Source organism: Chionomys nivalis, chromosome 14 (assembly GCF_950005125.1).
Source record: "Chionomys nivalis chromosome 14, mChiNiv1.1, whole genome shotgun sequence".
Taxonomy (NCBI): Eukaryota; Metazoa; Chordata; class Mammalia; order Rodentia; family Cricetidae; genus Chionomys; species Chionomys nivalis.
This window is the reverse complement of record NC_080099.1, coordinates 20,559,405-20,581,526: the sequence shown is the minus strand read 5'-3', so window position 1 is coordinate 20,581,526 and position 22,122 is coordinate 20,559,405. Positions and strand designations below refer to the sequence as shown.

At 47.6% G+C, this 22,122-nt stretch overlaps 1 protein-coding gene across 1 annotated transcript in view; it reads right to left on the bottom strand.

Moving 5' to 3' along the window:
• Window positions 1–2,657: 2,657 nt before the first annotated feature.
• Alpk2 (alpha kinase 2) overlaps window positions 2,658–22,122 on the bottom strand; it is a 112,982-nt gene continuing 93,517 nt past the window's right edge. The window contains exons 11-13 of the mRNA XM_057788769.1: window positions 17,632–17,849; window positions 13,249–13,297; window positions 2,658–3,604 (exon numbers count right to left, since the gene is read on the bottom strand). Coding sequence (XP_057644752.1) covers window positions 3,388–3,604; window positions 13,249–13,297; window positions 17,632–17,849 — 484 coding nt within the window. The 3' untranslated portion in view covers window positions 2,658–3,387. The remainder of the gene's footprint in view (window positions 3,605–13,248; window positions 13,298–17,631; window positions 17,850–22,122) is intronic.

The following is a 22,122-nucleotide window of genomic DNA, read 5'->3' as shown; positions in this document are numbered from 1 at the left end:
TCGGGGTGTGCCTTTTGAAAGTCGCGGTGGTACCCTGTAAATTCCAGGTGTTAGGAGGAAAAGGCAGTGGAATCGGGTGTTCAAGGTCATTCTCCACTATGCAGCAAGTTCAAGGCCAGCCTGGGCTGAATGAGACCCTGTCTCAAAATGAAGCTATCAATAAACAAACAAACAAACAAACAAACAAACAAATGCTCTGTGGCACTTTCCCTTTGGATCTTTTTGGCCCTCATGAGAAACAGAATTGTTGAAAAATCTCGATTAATTGGCATGATTCGTGTTAGCGTTTACGAATAGGTTATCTGATCCTATGGCTGGAACCGGCAGCCTTCTTGCTTGCCAGCTTCGCTCTCAGAACAAGCAGATCTGCCACGGTGACAGATGAGGACCGGGTGCCTCTCCGATTTTTTAGAACTCATTAAGCCCAGGCAGCAGCTGTAGGTCTGCGGAGGCGGAGCACTGCTCCGTTCCCCATGGCACACATGGTCCAGTGGAGAAGAAAGTACACAGAGAAAGCAAACCAGAGCAAGCTTGTTGGCGAGTTCCTCCCATCTGCATCCAGCTGAACACATGCCCACCGCACACGCAAAATGCAATGCGTATTTAGAAAAAAGACGACTGTGTAATTAGAGAGTAATTGCTACTCTTTGGCACATTCTTTTTCATCAGGTTCTATTGAAACCTTTGCTACGGCGAAACTCGTTCGAAGCACGTCTGGGAAGGCACAGGTACAATAGACAACAGGCAATACGAACCAGTACGAGCCAGTCGTCTATGTGGCCAGCTCTGGGCCTCTCCAGGATAGGGTGCCCACTGGCAAGGAGTCATCACTTTCCAGCCATTCTCGTTAGTGAGGAGCCTGCTGTCGGAAATACGGACCTGTTTCCATAATGCTTTATTCGTGTGATCTGCCCATCACAGAGCTCCATGGTTGAGTCTTTTAGGATGCTAAGTCATATCTGTTTGTGATCACTGGCAGGTGTCAGAAGCTTCACTGGGCTCTCTGGACCTCCCTCGTTTGTTGACTGAGTGGAGCATTTGTTGTATTTATAGCCCTCCTGAGGTTGCGTTGTGGGAGAATCCACAGCAACTGGCTGTTTCAAACTGAACTAAAGCCAGAGCAATAGGGTTGGGTATTGTGAGACCCTGGAGCCATGCCTTGGTGCATGTAAGAAAGCCGGCTTCATGCCCGTTCCGTTGTTTGGCTGTGTAGGGGAAACAGAACACAATGGAAGACCAGGTGACCATGTAGCCATGCCGGGTCATCCCCCAGAGCTTTGGCTGGGACAAACCTCACTGTGGTGCCCCTTCTGTCTCTGGGTTGCCAAATATTTGCAAACTGGTAAAATCGCACTATAATAAATAATACAGGCACTTTGAAAACAACGACCTAAGCATCCATGAAAGGAGCCAGGGATCGTTCCACCAAGGAGGTCTCTAACTCTCCCTCAAATCAAGATTTTCATGCCAGCCAGACAGAAGGCTTCCGATGACTTTGGCTTCTTGTGTCAAGCCTTTCTATGCTGTTTTAAACACCTATTTTGATATTATTTTTATAATAACAAGTTATTACCCAAGAAAGAGTGATGGTCTGTCAAGAGGGTTCTGGTTGCACCCACATGTACACACACACACAGATGAGAGATGATAGATATGATTGATGGGTAAAATAAACAGGATATATATGTATATTATTATAGATGAATGATAGATTATAGACACAATAATCTATAATAATCTAGATAAGATGTAGATGACCATTAGATAGGTGATAGACATTACATATGGTAGATAAGAGCTAATAGATAGATAGATGATAGATAGATAGATAGATAGATAGATAGAAAGAAAGAAAGAAAGATAGATAGATAGATGATAGATAGATCATAGGTAGATAGATAGATGATAGATAGATACATGATATGCCCTGTGCCTTTTTGTTACTGTGGAACTTTCTAAAATGTCATTGTTTGATACACATCTCTAAAATGTCTGTGAACAAATCAGGCCACAGTCTCTCTCATAGGAGAAAAAGAAAAAAAAAAGATGATTTTTATCATCAGAAAGTCAGGGGGGCTACCTCGGAAGAAAAATTAGAATTGCACACTGTTTTTAAAAAGACAAGATATCGACAGACAAATATTTTCACCTTCAAATCATTTCTTTAAAAAAATATCATCTGTGTTCCAATTTTCATCAAATTTCTCATGCATAAGAGAAAAGGGTTTTGCTTCACATTGGTTTGATGGACCCAAGGTCTTGTTCTAGTCCCTCTCCCATTGAGCTATAATCCCAGCTCTTATTACTCTTTCTCTTTGAGGCAGGGGCTCACCAGGTTATCCATACTGACCTTGAACTTTCCATCCTCTTGCTAGGATGAGTCTCTGCCACCAGGCCCAGCGGAGAACAGTGTTTTAAAGATAAAGAAGCCAGGAGCCTTCTACTGAAAGGCAGCTGTCTGAGAAGACTGAAGGTGCATCCACCATAGCTTCTGCCCTTCCCAGAAGGAGGTGTGGCCTAGAGGAGACCCATGAGGACCAAGGGAGTGCAGGATCCCTGTAGCGGTTGCACCCTGCCTAACTAGCACCCCAGGGAGACCACATTTAGAAAGGGACGTAAGCTCAGTTGTACGATGAGGAAACACGGATGCAAATGTTGAGTGTTACAGTAAACCTGTTAGGAAACTTCTAAATTACAAAATCTTGGAGGAATGCGGAAAAAGCACAGATTCTAACAGCCAAGTGGCTATGATGACCTGTACACCTTACCCTGTTTGCTTAAATATGAATTTATTGAAACAGAACACTGTGCCAGGCTGTGTGAATTGTGCTTGGAGAGGCCCTCACACTTGGGAAGCCACCCCCAGCAACAATAGCTAGCTAGCATAGGTGACATCTGACATTCATGATTCCAGAAACGTCCAGAAACCCTGAGGTGAGAAGACAAGGTGGGAAGGATTTTGACGGTGGACAGTTGCCAGGCAGCATGGCACTCTTGACAACAAACCACGTGCAACACGCAAGTAGACACACGACGTGAGATGGGTAGAGGCACCAGCTGTGTACGTAAAAAGCGGACTGTCTTTGAGGCTGACAACAGAATTGACAGGTGTCCCAGCAAGGCTAGTCACAGAGATCCATTCCAAAGTCACAGAGATCCATTCCAAAGTCACAGAGATCCATTCCAAAGTCACAGAGATCCATTCCAAAGTCACGGAGATCCATTCCAAAGTCAGTTTGGCAGACGGCAAGTGGCAGTGGGCTGGGGAGGACCGGGACACGTTCTGCAGGCTGCAGGTTCCTGTCCCGTGTGTCTGCAGGTGTCCACATGCAAGCCTGTGTGCTGCCGGCAGGTGGTCACTGGTTCCTAAGGGATGAGAGACGCTAGCTAGGCTTTCTTTTCTGTGGGCGTCCCAGGCTCCGGCGTCTTCACGGATGCCGGGTTTGTCTGCGCTCTGCCTCTCCCGATGTTTGCTTTCTTCGGCTTCTGGCTGTTGTTTTGGAGGGATTTCAGCCCCAGCATCTTACAGTACTTGTTACACTGGTGCAGTGCTTTGAACTGGTCGATGAAGGTCATAGAGCAGTTGCCCTTGAATCCCTTGTACCTGTATGTGGGAGTGAAAAGAAACCACTTAAAGAGAAGACATTTTACCGGTTTCAAAGACATGTCTGAAAGAGAAATTAATGGTGCGTAGAAAATATATTTATTCCTATTCCTGGTAAGAACAACCACATGGCTGACAATTAAAAGAAAAGAAGAGGCACTGGAGAGATGGCTCAGAAGTTAAGAGCACTGGCTGCTCTTCCAGAGGACCCGGGTTCAATTCCTAGCAACCACATGGTGGCTCACAACTGTCTAAAGCTGTGTGTGGCAGCACACATCTGTAACTCCAGTACTGGGAGGGGATGAAGTTAGATGGATCCCCAGAGCTTGCTGGTCAGTCAGTCTGCCCAACCACGAAGCACCCCAACTAGGAAGCACTGGGTTCAGCGAGAGACCCTGTCTCAAAATATGAGGTGGAGAGCAATAGAGAACACCTGAGATCAACCTCTGGCTTCTGTCCACCTGCATATGGACACACACACACAAACACATACACTGTATACACGTATATGCACACAAAAGAGAAGGAAAGAATATGGTCTCAGGTTGGGCGGTGGTGGTGCACGCCTTTAATCCCAGGCAGAGGCAGGAGGATCTCAGTAAGTTCAAGGCCAGCCTGGTCTACAAAGTGAGTTCCAGGACAGCATCAGGACCTTGGGCTCTAGGCAGAATTTACAAGGAAGGCAGACTATTGATACTAACTTCGTAGCTGGCAAAATGATCCTGCAGTTATTTTCTATCAAGTTGCCCCAAAACTCCAAGTCCTGTGCGCTAACTCCAGTTTCCACCTCCGTTCCTTGCAAGTATTGCTGCCCCAAAAAGGACGTATTCAGCAGCCATAAATTCCCCCATGACTGGCACTCCTTTGAGACGTTCCACTGATCCTCCTCACCACACACGAGCTCATTTGATTGCTACTTGAATTTCCCAGTTCAATACTTGGAAGTTACGTGGATCTCCACAACATCTACCTTTGCAGTCTGGCTTGTGCCCATTTCTTCCTTTCCCATCAGTGCATTCTATACACTGTCACAAGAATGACCTCTACAAAACGTAAAGACACTGACTTGGAGAAGAAATGTTTTTCCGAGAGACTCATATTCTGAACGCTGGGTCCCCGGTGAGTGGTGCTATTTTGGAAAGTTCTGGAAACTTCAGAGGAAGTTGGGACTGGAGGAACTAGGTCCCGGAGGTAGGTCCTGGCATATTTCCCTCCCTGGCCCTTTCCCGTCCATTCCTCTTTCTTGCCCACAGTGAGATGAAGACACTCTGCTGCTGCAACTCCTACCATGATGATGCTCTGGGCACACGGCGATGCTCTGGGCATGCGGCGTGGGTTGGACGCTCTGAAACTGTGAGCACACAACTTATTTTCTTCTTCCTTGGGTTGCTGTAGTCAGGTATTTTGTCAAACAGATAAGAAAAGTCATGAGTGTAGTAAGTCGGGTCACCTCTGCTTAAAGCGTCACTGATGTTAAGATGATGACGAACTCCTCACCCTCCCCTAGTCCTGCTGCTGATCTTGTCTCTAGCTCCCTGACCTGTCACCTTCAGGAAAGGTCATGCATGTACCTTCCAAGAGTTTGCTCAGGCAAACTCATCTAGATCAGTAGTCCTCAACCTGCGGGTGGTGACCTACCCAGGGTCTCACATCAGATATTTACATTGTGATTCATAACAGCAATGAAATTACAGTTATTAAGCAGCAATGAAATAATCTTATGGGGGGGGGCGGTTCACCACAACGTGAGGAACTGTACTAAAGGGTCACAGCATTTAGGGGGTTGAGAACCACTGCTCTCTAGATGGGATGCCCTGCTTCCTTTCTATCACTTGATCCTGCTCACCGTCCATCCTCAGCTCCTTGACTTTCCCAGCCAAGCTACATCCTACACGCATACACACATGCACACACACACACACACACATGCGTGCACACATGCACACTGTGCCATCAGCAGCAGAGGAGTTGGGGCCTCAGTAGGCTATAAGCTCCAAAAGGTGAGCATCCTCGTCAAGCCTGGGTGCTTTCTTATAACTGGTCAATATTTTCCAGTGTTCTACTTTCGTGTTGCCCTGAGTCGCCACTGAGTCCTCACAAATAGACACGCAGGAGGAAGGACCAGCGACTTTCTTCCGCTCCTGATCCACAGAGCACCCAGCCAAGCACTGTGCTAGTGGCAACAGGTCCATCAGTGAACCCGCACAGCAGCCGGCCCGTGGACTTCCTGTCTGGAGAAGATAGGTGTCTAATCACCCCAGCAACGTGGATGCTGGTGAAATACTCATTGCTGGCTCAGTAAACCTGGATGCTGAGCCTTCGTAAGCATCTTGTAAGCATCTGCCTGTTGTCTCAGCTTTCAAATGGGAGGGAAAGGAGGGACAGTCACCCTATAGGGTGGGTGGAGGGTTGAAATGAGAAAATGCCTCTTACCCACCTGGCCACATAGTGGATGGCACATTGTAAAGATTCAGTTCCTGGCCATGGATGGTTACAGTCACCGATCCTAGCACTGCTGTGACTGGCAGGGCCCTCCAGCAGGAGGAATGCCGCAGGAGAGGCTGGAGGGTCAGTGACAGACAAGCATATAGGCATGAGGGTATTGCCTGGAGTATAGAGCTACTGACCTGATGTTTTAGAGTCCAGTGCAAAACAAAAAGATGTTCAAAAGGTATTGAGAATTTTGAGACAGGAACAGCAGATGAAGCTAGACATAGCACTTTCCTGAACGTGGACCCAGGAGCTGCACATCCACAGCTGGGTGTGAGTGTGGGGCTCTCTCCCAAGAGTAAGGCCAAAAAGAAGCCACTGCTTTTCCTAGGTGATGTGCACCAGGTTTTACTTTCGGGGCTGTGAAAGCCTTCCCCGCTCCCTGCAGTCTTGGTGGAGGCCTGCAACTCCATCCTGACAGGTGTGCTACAGTCAGCTTGCCCCTCCTCCTCTCTGCTTCCAGGAGGCCATTTCCTTAGGAGATGCAGCTGCTCTCCAAAGGACACGTGCACTTTGCTGAAGAAAAAGCCAACCAAATGCAGCAATTGAGTGCGTCAGAGCAGGGACTCCCACGGCTAAGCCCGTCAGCTTTCCATCTCTATCGTCCTCTGCAGAAGACTCAGGAAAATGTCAAATGTTAGTCTGTGAACACTTCCTGTCTGCCCGAGCATCCCCCACCGTGTGTGTGTGTGTGTGTGTGCGTGTGTGTGTGTGTGTTGGGGGAGACAACCCAGGACACACGTGTGCAGACACAGTAGAAACTAGAACTTGACTGCCTCTAGATAGGGTGTCACCCACACATGGTCGTGGTAAAGGCAGCCTTGCACAGTCTGGGACATGCTTCTCAGCACGGAAGCTCTGCAAAGCTTGGGCTGTAGGGCAGGCTCCACGGAACCTCCTGGACCCTTTCCTCAGCATGAGAGTGGAGCTTTCACTTCTGTCTCTGTGTGTCCTGAGGAGCTGACCCACACCGTAGAATCAGGAGTGCATATCGACATCTCTCCACGGGTGCCACCTCTCCCCAGACACTGTCCAGAGCAGGCTTTTACTATGACTGTTCAAAGAACAAGTAAACAGATCCCAGCCCTACCAGCAGGGCTCTTTGATCTCAGCCCAGATGGGTTTCCACATCGCATTTCCGAATTTCTCTGTCTCTGTTTGCTTTTATAATAACAAAACAAGCAACGCTACCCAGATGCAATGCATAAAGAAAAGGACTTTATTTAGCTAGAGATTCCAAATGTGGCCTCGACATCCTGGTGAGAGCCGTTGGCTACACTGCAATATGGTAGAGAAAAGGCCAAGACAGAAGGGGCCAAGTGTGTGCTGTGGCCTTGGGTTGTGGCACCTCATTCCATAAGACCAACATCAATCTTTTCCTGATGCTTTCCCATGATCAGAAGGCCCCACGGCTCAACAGTTCTACAGTTTTGCTCACTAAAGACCAGGCTTCAAGCTCACAAACCTCCAGGCGGGATGCTCCAACCAGAGCACACTTTGAAGTTGGACTCAGGCAATACTGAACCCTTCCACAGCTTTACCAGAGGTACGCGCGTTTTTTAGGTTTTGCTACCCGGTGTCTACAGAATTCAGAATCTTTTTCTTCTCTAAATTTGGTCTCTGTCTCAACTTGGATGTCGGGCTTTGCCCTGTTGTTCTCTCCAACTGGCAACCATTATTGTGAAATGGTTTTTGCCTGGGAAGAAAAATGCAGCAAGGTCCATATGTTTCTAGACCAATTAACCACAGATGTATTCAGAGGGCGCAAGTCTAATTTCACCAAGCTGTCATCTACCCAAGCAATAGGAAACAGCCCTCAGTTTATGACCTGATGTGCAAGCCACATACACCATCTGCTACCCTCGGGCTTGGTGGAAACTACCGATCTAGGCTTTCGTGACATCGTTCCAATATGAACCCAGATGCGGAAACCCATCGCTACTGTTCCTGTTATTTAGATATGCAGATAACCAGAGTTCTGTCCTTCCAAGAAGCTCAGGGGTGATATTATTTACAAATAGTGGCTACTGTAGATCTAATGATTTAGGATGAGATCCTATTGCAGTAGAGCAGATCCTGGATCCCAGCATTACCGATATTTACATATGAAGTAGAGAAAAGAGAGAGGCGCATGAGAAACCTATATGATGTCTGAGGCGGAGTTCTAGTGATGCATCTACAAATAAAAAAACAAGCACCGGAAGGCAGGAGACAGGCGTGAAACAGACTCCAGATGGAACTAGTCCTGCTGTAAGAGTTAATCTTGGACGCCAACTTGGTGGCATCTAGAACCACCTAGGAGAAGGACCTCTGGGCAGGCATGTGGGGAGTCATTTTAAATTAATTGAGGCTGGAAGATTGCCCTTTATGGAAGGTACCATTCCCTGTGCTTGGCTCCTGAGTGTGCATGAGAACAGGTGTTCCATCCCTCCTTCCTTCTGCTTCCTCGTCAGGAAGGAACACACCCTTGAACCATGAGCCAAAATAAACCTCTCTTAAGTGGCCTTTGTCAGAGTATTGTATCACAGCAACAGAAAGACAAAAACAAAAACTAAGTCACCTCCTGGCACCTCTCGGGCTTTCAGCCTCCAGAGCTATGAAACCATAAACTCTTGCAATTTTAAACATTTGCATTTGTGGCCTAAGAATCTAGCACATTGGGATAAGGAACTTTGTATTACACACACATACACACACACATAGAGTTTTCAGTTTTAGAAACATTAGCTGTGCTAAATTTTACTTATTGGATCTTTGCTTTTTAAACTCCAGTTATAATCATTTCTGAGTTGACTTCACCTGGCCTTCGACACAAAACATACAAGCTATTTCCTCAGAGCCACTGTTTGTAAGACTTCTGGGCAGGGGCCAGAAGAACACTATGCTACTTCTACCTGTGGAGAAATGTGTTCTGTTGGGTTCTGCTCGGCCCTGGAGGTCCAAGCACATGCATAGCTCACTGCTGCAAAGGCTTCTTGCCAAAATGTAAGGTGAAGTCTTTTCCCTTGCAAACCTCCGAGCATCCTGGGTGGTGAGAATCTTTCAAATGTGGTTTCCATATCAGGAATGCCTGACAATTCCGTGCCTCCTTACACCTGGTTGTTCTTCCTTCTGAAGGTAGACAGGCACCTCCTGGCAGGTAGCCATACTGAGAGGTGCCCTGGTAGCTAGTCATAACCATCTCATTTGGACACAGCAAGTACTGACGGGAAGTTCTGCTCAGAGCACCCCTCTTTGTTTCACTTCCATCTAACCATGTGACTAGAGCCTTTTTTTTTAAACCCAGAGAGGCGATTATAGCCTCTGCTGCCCTCTAGTGGCTAAATCATGATCCCCTCCACTTTCTCCCGGGGGACTCCATTGCCTAGAGAGATGCTTGCAGGGCCCCTGGTCGGTTCCCGCTGCATGGCTTGGTTAAGTTCCCAAGTCTCCAGTTGCCAGATTGAGTATCTTTCTTTGTCTCTCTCAGAGAACTCTAGGTGGCTGAGGAATTCAACTCAGAAATATAATCAAAGAGCCAGTTAGGCTCTCCAGTCTATCTGGAGGGTGGATGACACCTCCAGACATAATAATGCTGATAGCCCAGGAGGACCGTGACAGCACTGTTTTCAGAATCATGCCAAATGAAAGTTGCAATGAGCAGATCATAACGGTTCCTTATTTTATGAGATTATGAATAGATTATTTATTTGCCAAATAGCATCTCAATCTTCATTTGAATATCTTTAACTTCATTACAGAACAAGACAGTTTGCATTTATTGGGATGTGAGATAAATAAATGTGCAAGTTGAGACATAAGGAATATGTACATGTATGCATGCATGTGTATATAAATGCATGTATTGGTATGGAGGACAGAACCAATCTCAGTGTCATTCTTCATGTGTCAATCACCTTCTTTTTTTCTTTTGAGGCAAGGTCTCCAACTAGCCTGACCAACTGGAATAGAGCTTCCTATCTCTGCCCCCTCCCCCTGCTATTGGAATAACAAGTGCAAGTCATCATGCCAGACTATGTGTATGTGTGCGTATATAATATACGTGTGTGTGCGTGTGTGTGTGAATTCTTAGAACTGAGCCTAAGTCCTCATGCTTGCCAACACTTTGCCAGTTTAGCTATTACCCCTTCACCCCTACAGCCTGGAAATGTCTTGAAATGACACAGGGCTCCACGTTTTAGGACGGTGTCCTCCTCTACAGGCAAGGGCTGCCAGGGAACTAGCCTCCCATAGAATTCGCAACTCTCTTTCTGTCGCCAGGCTTTTCATCCGTAGGCTTGTGCAGAATAGAGGAGACTGTCTAATGGGTCCTCATTCACCCGGCCCCTCCCTTGTACTCGGAAAGTCCGACACCCCCTCTTTCTTTCCCCTGTTCCTTGGCATTCAGTGTGAACAGTTTCGTCCGATCTGCAGAGCATCTTTGAGTCTGAACCCTTTCCCAGTGGGCTACCATTGTTCTTGTCCATTTGCAGCTTTTGGCTTTGAGGGGAACATTTCTTCAAACAGATCTTGCTTTGTAGCATGTGAGATAAACCCCTGCACATCAAGGATGCTTAACCCCCTCCCATGCACCCACCTCCTTCATGCAGAGAATGCTACTGGTCCTCCCCTTCCCTCTCCTCCCCAGATCACTGCTGGCTCAGCCCTGCTCCAGACGGAAGGGGAGCCTGGGAATCTAGGTGGTGGGTTCCCTTGGAGAATAAGGATGTGTAAGGAAGCCCTAACACCCCTCATCCTCTGAGAGATTCCCCATTTATTGATTTTTCAAATCAAGCTTCTAAAATACAGTTCTGTTTAAATGTGTGACTTTTCTTTAAGCTTGTAAAGAAAACTTTAAAACCCGGACAAGCTGATCTAGAGTCCTTTCGAACACCGCAGAATTCCCTTCCCACCTCTCCCTGGGTGGGAAAGCAGTCAGTCGTAAGTGCCACTTTGCAGGAAGCGTTCTGCCCTTGGCTCCATCCATCCTCTCTGCTAATGGGCCTTGGGCAGCTGTCCCAGGCTAGAAAAGTAACATAAAAGCTGAGAACAAAACCAAGGGCTTAGATTTCCTTTTAAATTAGGAGGGGGAGTGCCACTTGGAGCTCTCTCATTCCTGGAAGCCGTTGACATGCTTCACAAGACGCCCTAAATCACCAGCCTCTTGTGCTCACTTTGGTTTGGGGACTTCTTGAGCGGTTTTGGTTTAGTAGAAGGTTGTTCTAAGCCAGCAGTTCTCAACCTGTGGGTCGTGACCCCTTCAGGGGTCACATATCAGATATCCTGCATATCAGATATTTACATTATGATTATGTAAGCAAACTTACAGTTATGAAGTAGTGACAAAAATAATTTTATGCTTGCGAGGGTTACTACAACGGAGGAACTATTTCAAAGGGCCTCAGCAGCAGGAAGGTTGAGAACCGCTGCTTTAGGTGATACTGTGGAATTTTGTGTATCCTGGCAACAGGCACGGGTGAGCAGGAGTAGGGAGTTCTGTTGAGCCAACATCGGTGACAGGGTCTGGAGGTAGATTAGCCAGGGGGATCCTCAGCAAACCACAGGACCCCAGGCTGATGGACAGGCAAGCCAGATCTGGCTGAAATGGGATTTGTCTTGTTCTACAGATAAGAGCGAGTCTTAGAGAAGATTCCACTTGGGAAAGTGCTCTGACAACCAAAGGCCTTCACAAGTAGGGTACCACAGGTTACCGGAACACTCACCCAGGGAGGACGCTGACGTGGACAGCTTTGAACATCAGCCACAAGATGTCACAAACAGGAGAAAACTGAGCCTATCCAGCCATCCCACTCATCAGACAGACATACCGAGCCATGAGCCACGCTACCACCAAGAGAAGAGGAGGTAAAGGGCCTGGCCCAGATTTGGACCAAGTCTCTCTCAAAAGCTCCTGCCTTTGACAGGACAACATCATAACCTCGCTGACACATTCTATTTGCAAGCCCAATGTCATGACCAAATGCCGAGAAGCCTACAGCAACCAGGCCTCCATCTGGTGCCGTGAGATGAGTGTGAGAGTCAGTTCCATCACAAGAGCTCACCTCACAGAGCCGGTTTCCAAAAGCAAGACACCAGGTGAGAGAGATCCAGACCGCGTCTCGGTTGTAAGTAAATTGGAGAGCCTGAGGCTATAACAACTTCATGAATCAAACCTGTGGTTTTCGTTACTTTTCTCGCTGCTATGGCAAAACTCTTGACAAAAAGCAACCTATGGAGGAAGGGTGATCTTGGCTCCCAGTTTAAGGGCACAGCCCATCACGGCATGTGGCTGGGGCAGGTTGCAGAAGAGTGAAACGGCTGGCTACATTGTATCCACAGTCCGGGAGAGAGATGAGTGTGGGAGCTCAGCTTGTGCTCTCCTTGTGTGTGTGTGTGTGTGTATGTGTGTGACATGTATATATATCATACGTGTACACACACACACAGAATACATTTAAAAATATTTTTTGAAGAAATCATGAATAGCCGCTTTCTCGTCAGAGGGGCCCAGGTGAAGCAGCAAACTGGGACAGTTTGCTAAAGCTTTGGCTAATAGTCGCAGGGTCACCTGAGAGTGGACAACTGAGCAGACCAGCATCCTTGCATTCAACTAGGGAAGGAAAACCAACAGCACTGGTACCCAGTCACAGGCATTTGCATGGCTCCTGTGCTCCCAGGCAGGCAGCTGGGAAGTGGCTAGACAGCCAGGGATGCAAGCTTCTGTAATAATCTCTCGTGCCTGTGAGCCACCAGAAGGATTTTTGGGGGAGGGAAAATGGACTAAAAATAAATGCGTAAAACTTATTGTGCTCAATTGCAAAAACCAAAACAACAAAAGCTTTCAATAGAGACGATGGTAAGTGTAAAAACTGGAGGTTTGGGGTTGAAAGACATCCCAGTGATGCCAGGACACTTTCTCACCAGGACACTCCTCTGAGGAGTCAGCTAGTCTGGCAATGTGTTTGCAGGCGTTCTTGTTTGCCTCAAAGTTAGGAAGCAATGTGTTTCCCCCCTGAGAACAAAGTTCATAAATATTTTATGTAAGTAAAAGAAATGAATTGAACTCATTCCCAAGACCGTTTGTCATCCACAGTAAAGACAAGAAATCCACTAGCCAAGCAGCGTTTGCCGGAACCCAATGCGAAATGACACCTACTTCACTTTTTCCTACTCACCCTTTAGCTAGTGTTGCTATGCCGACGTCAGTTAACTTCATCCCCACACCTGCGGACAAAAGACAGCGTTCGAGCTGTTAAAGGGAGCACGAGAAGAAATGGTCAGGCACTCTCCCAGGCTGGATGAGTCCATGTGTACTCACCTCCCAGGTTCTACCCCCAGAGCCTTGGGAGACTCACAGTCCTTCTGCCCTGCGCCTGGTGTGGGGAGTAAAGGTGGGGAGGGCAGACCTGTGCCTCGGGCAGCAGTCCCCAGGGCAGACCTCCTTCAGACGTATCCTTGCCCCAGGATGGAGCAGGGACTCGGTTGCTCTCTGATGAATTTGAGACTAGGCACTTTCCCCATGAGTTTTCTCGCAAGAAATGATGTCTCTTGGACTTACATCTGGAAAGTGGAAATCCTTAAATAGAAGGAAGCGTGGGCATGGACCGACTTGGTCAATGGCAAAAATAAGCAAGTTCAAGTCAACATATTCCAAGGCAAACTCCACATCCACAATTCTCGCTTCCACTAAGATTGTTTCCTATCATTCGCTGAAGAATTTCCAGATCCTAGGAAACATTCACAGGCTGTGGGTGGACTTGTAGCCATTGCCTGGAGATGGTGACGTCTGGAATCCACGGTCCAGCCATTTAAGACTTTCAATAACTTCATTCGCGGACCCATGGTGGTGACTGGAAATACCAAACCCCAGACAATGGCTACTGAGTTTCCCACTGCCACTGATGTCCTTGCTGGAAACCCAGGCCCACACGGCCCCTTTGCCTACTGTGCTACCAGAAGGGCAGCTGGAAAGTAGCTAGGGAGACAGAGTGCAAGGGAAATGAACAGCCTGCTGTCTTCTAGCATGAGGAAGGTGAGCATCCTACTACAGTAAAGGACTGCCCACTTTCCCTCTGCCCCAGCCTCAGTGAGAATCCTTAACATCTGTCTCCCAGGCTAGCATTTAGGAAGATCATCAGTGCTCATTCCCAGACTGTAGAGGTCCCTGGGCCTTTCCAGCATCTTCCTGTTCTATCCAGGTAGTCTTTCTGCTTCTGACTTCCTAGGACAGTGGCTCTGGGCACTTGCCCTGCCTCAGTACGTCCCACCTGTGCAATCCAGTGGTGACCTGCTGGACACCTCTGACATATCTCTGACTCTGGTCCTATATGAGCTGGACTGTAAGCAGTGATATCCCTCCACCAAGCAGGTAACTTGGCCATGGAACAGGCAGGTAGGTGACAAACCAGTCTGGGGTATGGAAGGAGGTCCCAGGTCTCTCTAAAGCCAACGCTGGGATGAGAATGGATGACAACCCGGTTCCACGGCTCTGCATCCCAGAGGCCCAGGAAAGGTAAGCAGAAGGCAGAATGCCTGGTTCATCTGTGTCCACCAAGAGCATGGCGAAAATGCTGCCGTGTTGCTAGTCAGATAGGTGAGTCACCTGGCAGCCAGCCCAGCTTTTGTACACGTACCTGTGAGCTAAACGTGGCACTTTGGACATCCCAGTGAACCTTTTAAAAGCTGAATCATCTCATTCTTCCAAAGATACTAACAACGGGAACACATGAATGCCTGCTTCATATTGCTTAATTTGTAGGAAGTGCAATGGTTTTTAAAAGATGCCAAATTGCAAAGGCCACTTTGGACATCTTTTTTCCATGGAAGGTCCTGTCTAAACACCGCAGCTCTAAGTTCCAGGAAGGGTCAGTTTTTATAAGTCATTTGGCAATAGGTGCTTGAGCTTGGGCAGTGTCCTCCCTTGCCCTCACAGTTGGCAGCTGCCATTTTTGGTTTGGAAAAGTAGGCTGCCAAGGTCAGGGGAGACGGCTCAGTGTGCAAGCCTGAGGTCAGATCCAGGTTCCCAGAATTCACCTAGAAGCTGAATATGTAGTGTAGATGTGTGTGTGTGTGTGTGTGTGTGTGTGTGTGTGTGTGTAGTCTCAGAGTACCTCTGGTGAAATGGGAGATATAGATGGAGAATTTTCCAGAAACCTAGCTCACTTGGTTTAATTATTTGCCAGTAATTCAACAAAGGTTTCCAGCAATCATTGGCGGGCAGTACTTTCAATTTGATGTGCACATACCTGTCAGACTGAGGTGCAGCTGATCGTAGCCTATGGGGTGTTTCTAATGGGAGGAAGGGCAGGGTTGGTGGTCCTCTTGGGGATGGCTCCTTAGAAAGTCTAGTGGTCTCAACAGGTCTCAGGTCTTAAGCCATGGACTCACCCCTGACCCCACAAAGCTACAGTCCCATCAAGTTTCTATCAACAAACAAATGCACGCGGGGAAGACGACTGTCGCATTTGGTTTTGCTTCTCTTACTTTTAACTGTGGTGTGTACAAAGCCAAGACACTGCCTCCAGATGATGTGTGTGCTGGCGCCACAAGGACGATGGCAATGGAGAGATTTTCCGAGCAGCAGACAGTAAATAAGCCCTGTTATGAAGCACTGTGCCAACACATTTAAGCGCACACATCATTTGCGGAGAGATATAATATTCCATCGCAGTTGTTTACCAGTGCCTGGGAGCAAAACTAGCTGTGCGTGAAGCTCCAGGGTGCTCTTCTTCCGCAGACAAAATACATTTAATGCAAAATTAACTCCGAAGGTGACAGCTTGGGAAGAACAACTGTACAGCCAGAATCGCAATAGAACAAACAGCTGTCTGTTCAGAATGTGTGTGTGTGTGTGTGTGTGTGTGTGTGTGTGTGTGTGTGTGTGAAGTCATTCCTGGGAGTCCCTCAGACCCTGTAGAAGATATTCACACATCAGAACCTTTTAACATCAGGGGATACTTGAGAAGCCTGGAAAGTAACTCAACTGCAAATTTGTTAGTTTGACATCTTGTGCAAAAAGTGCATCATCCAGACTCTGAAAATGTAGGTTGGGGTCTTGGACTTCTCTACAGTTATTAGCTGACTGGCAGCAGCTAAACCACTGCTCTTGCTCTCAGCTTTTTTCAGCTGTAAAATGGGAGCATATTCTATACAGGATTAGCATGGAGAATAAATAAAAAGCACAGAAAAGCGAATGCATGCAACAGATGGAGAAATCTAGTCCCTCCTGTAGTCTAGCCACTCGGCTGGATCAGGGTTCACTGTCTAGTTTTGATAATGTGCAGCATTTACATGAGCTGTGATCATTTGGCAAAGCTCCACAGAGGGTATGTGGGCAACTCCTCTGTACAGTTTTGCAAATTCTGTCTGACTATCTGTTGTCTGTCTCTTTGTGTCTTTGTTTCTCTCTGTGTCTCTGTCTCTCTGTGCTATGGGATAATGTTCTTGTACCATTGTCCTTTCTGTCTGGTTCCACCTGCGAGTACCACTTTGCCTAAAATCTTAGTTTTGCCAGTGCAGCAAGAGTGGAATACAGGGGACTCAATGCCACCACCGTGAACGATATTTGGCTGGTGCTAAAGGGAGCTGTGGGTGATCATTCCTGCTTCCCCCATACTTGGGCAGGGAATTCTGGGAAGTGTGCTCAATGCAGGCTTCCAGCAGAGCACAGTTGCCCACGGTAGTAACTGGGAGTTTGCCCATGTTCTACTGATTCCCTGTGCTTCCTCTGTCTCTGCTGCCATTTTCTGGGCTTCTTTCTCAAATGAGCTATATGCACTCAAGACAGTAACTCTCTGGTCCTTCCTCCACATCAGTGGGTGGGGACTGAAAATATTTGAAAATATTGAATATATATTGAGTATGTACAGATCGATGTAGCACACTCTCTTAGAGGACATTTATGTTGCATTAGGTGCTAGAAGTCATCTAGAGATGACTCAAAGTGTACGGAAGAATATGTAGAGGTATACAAACCCGATGCCATTTTAGACAAGGGACCTGAGCATCTAGAGAAGTGCATATCCACAGAGGTCCTGAAACCAACTCCCTGGGGATACCCAGACATACTTGTCTCCAGTCTGTTCCAGAAAGAACCCTATTATGACATGTCCATTTCCTATAAGAAGCTGTATTCCTAAAAATTTTTCTGCACCTGGAAAGCACACTGCAAATTCCACAGGAGAGCCCAAGATCTAAAGGTTACAGCGACACTTTCATTTATTGGGAAATAAATACTACATCTTAACTGACTCATGGCAGTACATGTGGACTTCCACGTGTGCTGAATTTTGGGGTGTAACAGTGAAGCTAGCCTCAACCTTTTATAGTGGAAGGCACTGCTGGTAGCCATTGATATGAATTTTATTATTTCATTCGGCCAATCATCCACTGCCAAGCTTCGTTTTCAACTGGACATGGATAACATCTTAGGGAGAAGATGCTTGTTGGTACCCAGGAGACCTCTCCTCCTCTATACTTCCCCTCCCTCCTCCCTCCTCCACGTAGAAATGCCCCAGAGCCCACAGCATCCCCAGAACTGGGTGGTGCGGTCCGCTCACCCTGCATGTCTGTGACCAGGAGACAGCCGCTGGTTTTCTGGTACACCCAGTGCTGGAAGGTGCAGCACTTCTGACCAGCCTCCGAGTCCCTTCGCAAGAAGTTGATTTCCTTCCCATCGCGGATGGAATACTTCACAAATTCTCCAATCAGCTCCTCTTCCACTGTGGCGTAAGGGATATTGTTCTCGGGCCGATGGATGAGGAAAATAGGGATGATCCTGTCAGGGAGGAGGACATGGTTCTCAGAGGGGAACACAAGTACCTGGGTATTCCTGTCACCCGGAGCAGCAGGGCACACAGACAACCTAGGTTCCACTCCGTGTGTTATTTTATGCTTTTGCATTGCCTCCAATTGTATTTAATGAACCAAAAGACTCATTTCTACTTTTGTTTCTAGAATTAGTTTGAAGCCCTCTTTGTCATTACTTTTAGTGTCATTTTGTTTGGTTTTGTTTGAGGTCATTGTTTTACTACACAGCCCTGGCTGGTCTGGAACTTGCTATATTGAATAGGCTGGCCTGGAAATCACAGAGATTGGCTTGCCCCTGCCTCCCAAGTGCTGGGATTAAACACACGAACCACTGCGTTCAGCTTTGGCTTTGCTTTAATTTTTTTAAAGTTTATTTTATGTGTATGGATGTTTTACCTGCATACATGCACACTACATGGGTGCATGGTACCCGCAGAGGCCCAAAGAGGGTATTAGATCCCCAATAAATAAACAAATGAGGTCTCACTTGTTTGAGCCAGACTGGCCTCAAACTCATTAGGTAGCCCAGACTAGCCTAGAAGTCTAGCTCTTTCTGTCTCAGCCTCCAGAGTGTTGAGATTATAGTCCTGGGACACAATACCAGGCTCTATCATTTTATCTCAGTAATCCATTGGATCAACAACTACCACCCATCCACCCATCCATCCACCCACCCATGTTTACATGCAAACATGCATCCACACACCCACCTACCCATCCATCCATCCATTGATTCATCTACACATCCACCCACCCACCCATTCATCCATCCACCCATCTACCCATCCATCCATCCATCTACGCATTCATCCATCCATCCACCCATCCATCCATCCATCTACGCATTCATCCATCCATCCATTCACCCACCCACGTATACATACATACATGCACCCATCCATCCATCCACCCACCCACCCATCCATCCATCCACCCACCCACCCACCCATCCATCCATCCACCCACCCACCCATCCATCCATCTACCCACCCATCCATTCACCCATCCACCCATCCATTCACCCATACACCCATACACCCATCCATCCATCCATTCACCCATCCACCCATCCATTCACCCACCCATGTATACATACATGCATGCATGCATCCATCCATCCACCCACCCACCCATTTATCCATCCACCCATTCATCCATCCACCCATCTACCCATCCATCCATCTACGCATTCATCCATCCATCCATCCATCCATCCACCCACCCACCCACCCATTCATCCATCCATCCACCCACCCACCCATCCATCCATTCACCCATCCACCCATCCATCCATCCACCCACCCACCCATTCATCCACCCACCCATTCACCCATCCACCCATCCATTCACCCACCCATGTATACATACATGCATGCATGCATCCATCCATCCATCCACCCACCTACCCACCCATCCATCCGTCCATCCACTCACCCACGCCTTACCTATTCATACTTCATTCCGTCAGCAAACACTCATTTCCAGTGGCTTCCGTGTGCTAACACTCTTCCAGACACTCTTTCACAAACACCAATAGAGAAAACAGAGGCCCTGGCTGTTAGTTCCACACTGGGGACAAATGACTGAGGCGCCTGTTTAGCACATCAAAGTAGACCTGGTTCGATGCTAGGACCAGATTCTCTTAGCACCCCTCAGTCCCTACCTGTTACAGGGTATGGTTGGCATATCCTGCCCTCTACCCGCCCCAGGGGCTGGGCTGCCCTTCCCACCAGAAGTTCTTCCCTGTATAATTCAGACATTTTGGTCACCTGCCTCCTTTTGTTCCTTTGGCCTCCTGGTTGCGGCACCTGGTTCCACTCTCTCCTTTTCCCTCCCTCATCTCCCCATATGGCCCAGCTGAGGGTCATGTTGACTCTGGACTCTCCCTGATGTCCCTATCTCTGCCTCCACTTTCTGTTTATATCTATAATAAACGTTCTCCTCCACCACACCCAGGAGCACTCAAGTCCTCTCCTTTTTATTTCTCTTTCCCATCCATCTGCCTCCCAACCGTGAAACTTGCGTTTAAATGGAGGTAACAGGCAATGGCAAACTGCAGGATGTTAAATGTCACATGGAAGTCTGGTGTGGTACCGGGGAGATTGCACTGGGGCGGGGAAGGAGCTATTGTTTTTACTCAGACTCAGAAGTCCTTGCTTATTAATAAAGGACATTTGAGTAGACCTGCAGAAAGCTGGGGGTATCCATGAGGGTGTCTTAGGAGAGAAACTTCTAGGGGAAGGAGGAGTAAATGAAAGGCTCTTAGGGCACTCTTTGCCAGCCTTTGTGTCTTGTTAAAGAAGTGTCTAGGGGCCCTCGGATGGGATGGGAGGGAGCATATTTGGAGCTGTGGCCCTGCTGCATATCCCTAAAAAAATAGGTTGGTCACCAAGCCTTTGTCACATCTGCAAGACCCAGGGGACCCTCTGAAGACTCCCTCAAGCCAATTATCCACCAAACAAAAGGATTCAAGGTTTGTCTGGGCTCTTATTAATTCCTTAGCCTTTGGGGAACAAGAACAAAGTCTGGGCATTACTCACAATCTCAATTAGCTTGGTGTCTGCCCAGTTGGGGTTTTTGCATAGACAATTTGATGCCATTGATATTCATGAATTCGAAAGCAAAAACTGCAGGGAGTATGGAGTGTTTTGTCTTTGAGATCCCAAAAGTTCCCTAAAAAGAAAACTGCTTTCGGGACCCATTTCTGGAAGTAAACATGGTGTGTGTGTGTGTGTGTGTGTGTGTGTGTGTGTGTTTGGGGGGGTAGGTTGACTGTGGTCCAGTGCCTCCAGATCCCAGCAATATGAGCTTAACTGGAAGCCTAGCAGTATGCAGGGCCAGCAGCTCAGGGCACACACGTATGCATCCCTGATGTAGCATTCTCCAGTCAGTGAGTATCTGGCCTAGACATCCTTCAGAGACTGCTTACCCTTCCGTATGCTATAATCACATATGTAGCCGCAAATTCTCCCAGGGTACTGCAGGAGAAACAGTTTTGATAGAAAAATGTCCTCATCTGTCTTTAGGGCTGCAGCCTGTTTGATGAATATGGATGACATCAAACAACATCCACTCCCTACTTGAGCTCACCCTTCTAGGCCCCCGAACCCATCTTGATATCCATTACGTGTTCTTTTCCTTTAAAAGGACCCCACGTGGTTAAGCTGCACAAAACTTGGGTCTGCCCCTGCACTAGGATACTACGGCTTTGCTTTAGTGATGGGCACTTAGAAACTGCTTTCGTGGGGTCAATGAGATGGCTCGCTGGGTAAGGCAGTTGCCACCAAGCCTGATGACCTGAGTTCAAATCCCAGGACCCTCACGGTCACAGGAGAGAACCCTTTCCTGCATGTTGTTCTCTAACCTCCACACGTTTATTGTAGCACACACACACATGCACACGTATGAGCACGCACACACACATACACATACTTCATAAAAATGTAATAATAAAAATAATAACCACAAAAGCATTGACTCCTCATTTGGAGCCACAAGGTAACTAAATGCAGACTGAAAACTTGGTAGCTCTGCCTTCATTTTGTGTCTGACTCCTTTGCTTTGGGGCCAGAGTTCTGCCTGATTTTGCCTACGCATGCCCAACACTTACGGAGTGCCTGCACCTAACCTGTCTCATCACCAGGTCAAGGCTGAGGCCACAGAAATCAGCATCCTCCAAACACCTGGATTCCAAAAGCAGCAAGACCTCTCAAGACAGACCCCACCCTAGATAGGTCAGTTATCCTCTAGGACACAGCTACACCCTAGAGCAGCAGCAGGAACCAGTCACATCCTCAGAGGTGACAGCAATAACACCCCGGCTCACCTGGCAGAAGCAAAGATAGAGAGATAGAGGATTGTTTAATTATGCATGCACCTGGCCCTCTTCCTTGCTTAGTTATGCATGCTTCTAGCCTCCTGCCACAATTCTTCCTGTCTTTCTTTTTTGAGACAGGGTTTCTCTGTGTGTAGCCCTGGCAATCCTGGAACTCACTCTACAGACCAGGCCGGCCCCTAACTCACAGAGGTCCACCCTGCCTTTGCCTCCCTCCTGAGTGCAGGGTTTAAAGGTATGCGTTCCCACAGCCTGACTCTTCTTGTATTTCAACCTACAGCTCTTGTCAGCATCCCGAGGATGAACTTGGAGTCATGGGTCTCCTTTTTCATCCCTCTTCCCAATTCATGAATTCAATCTCCTTTCTCTGGTTTTCACCATCACTGGTCATCCTGGGGCAGGTGTC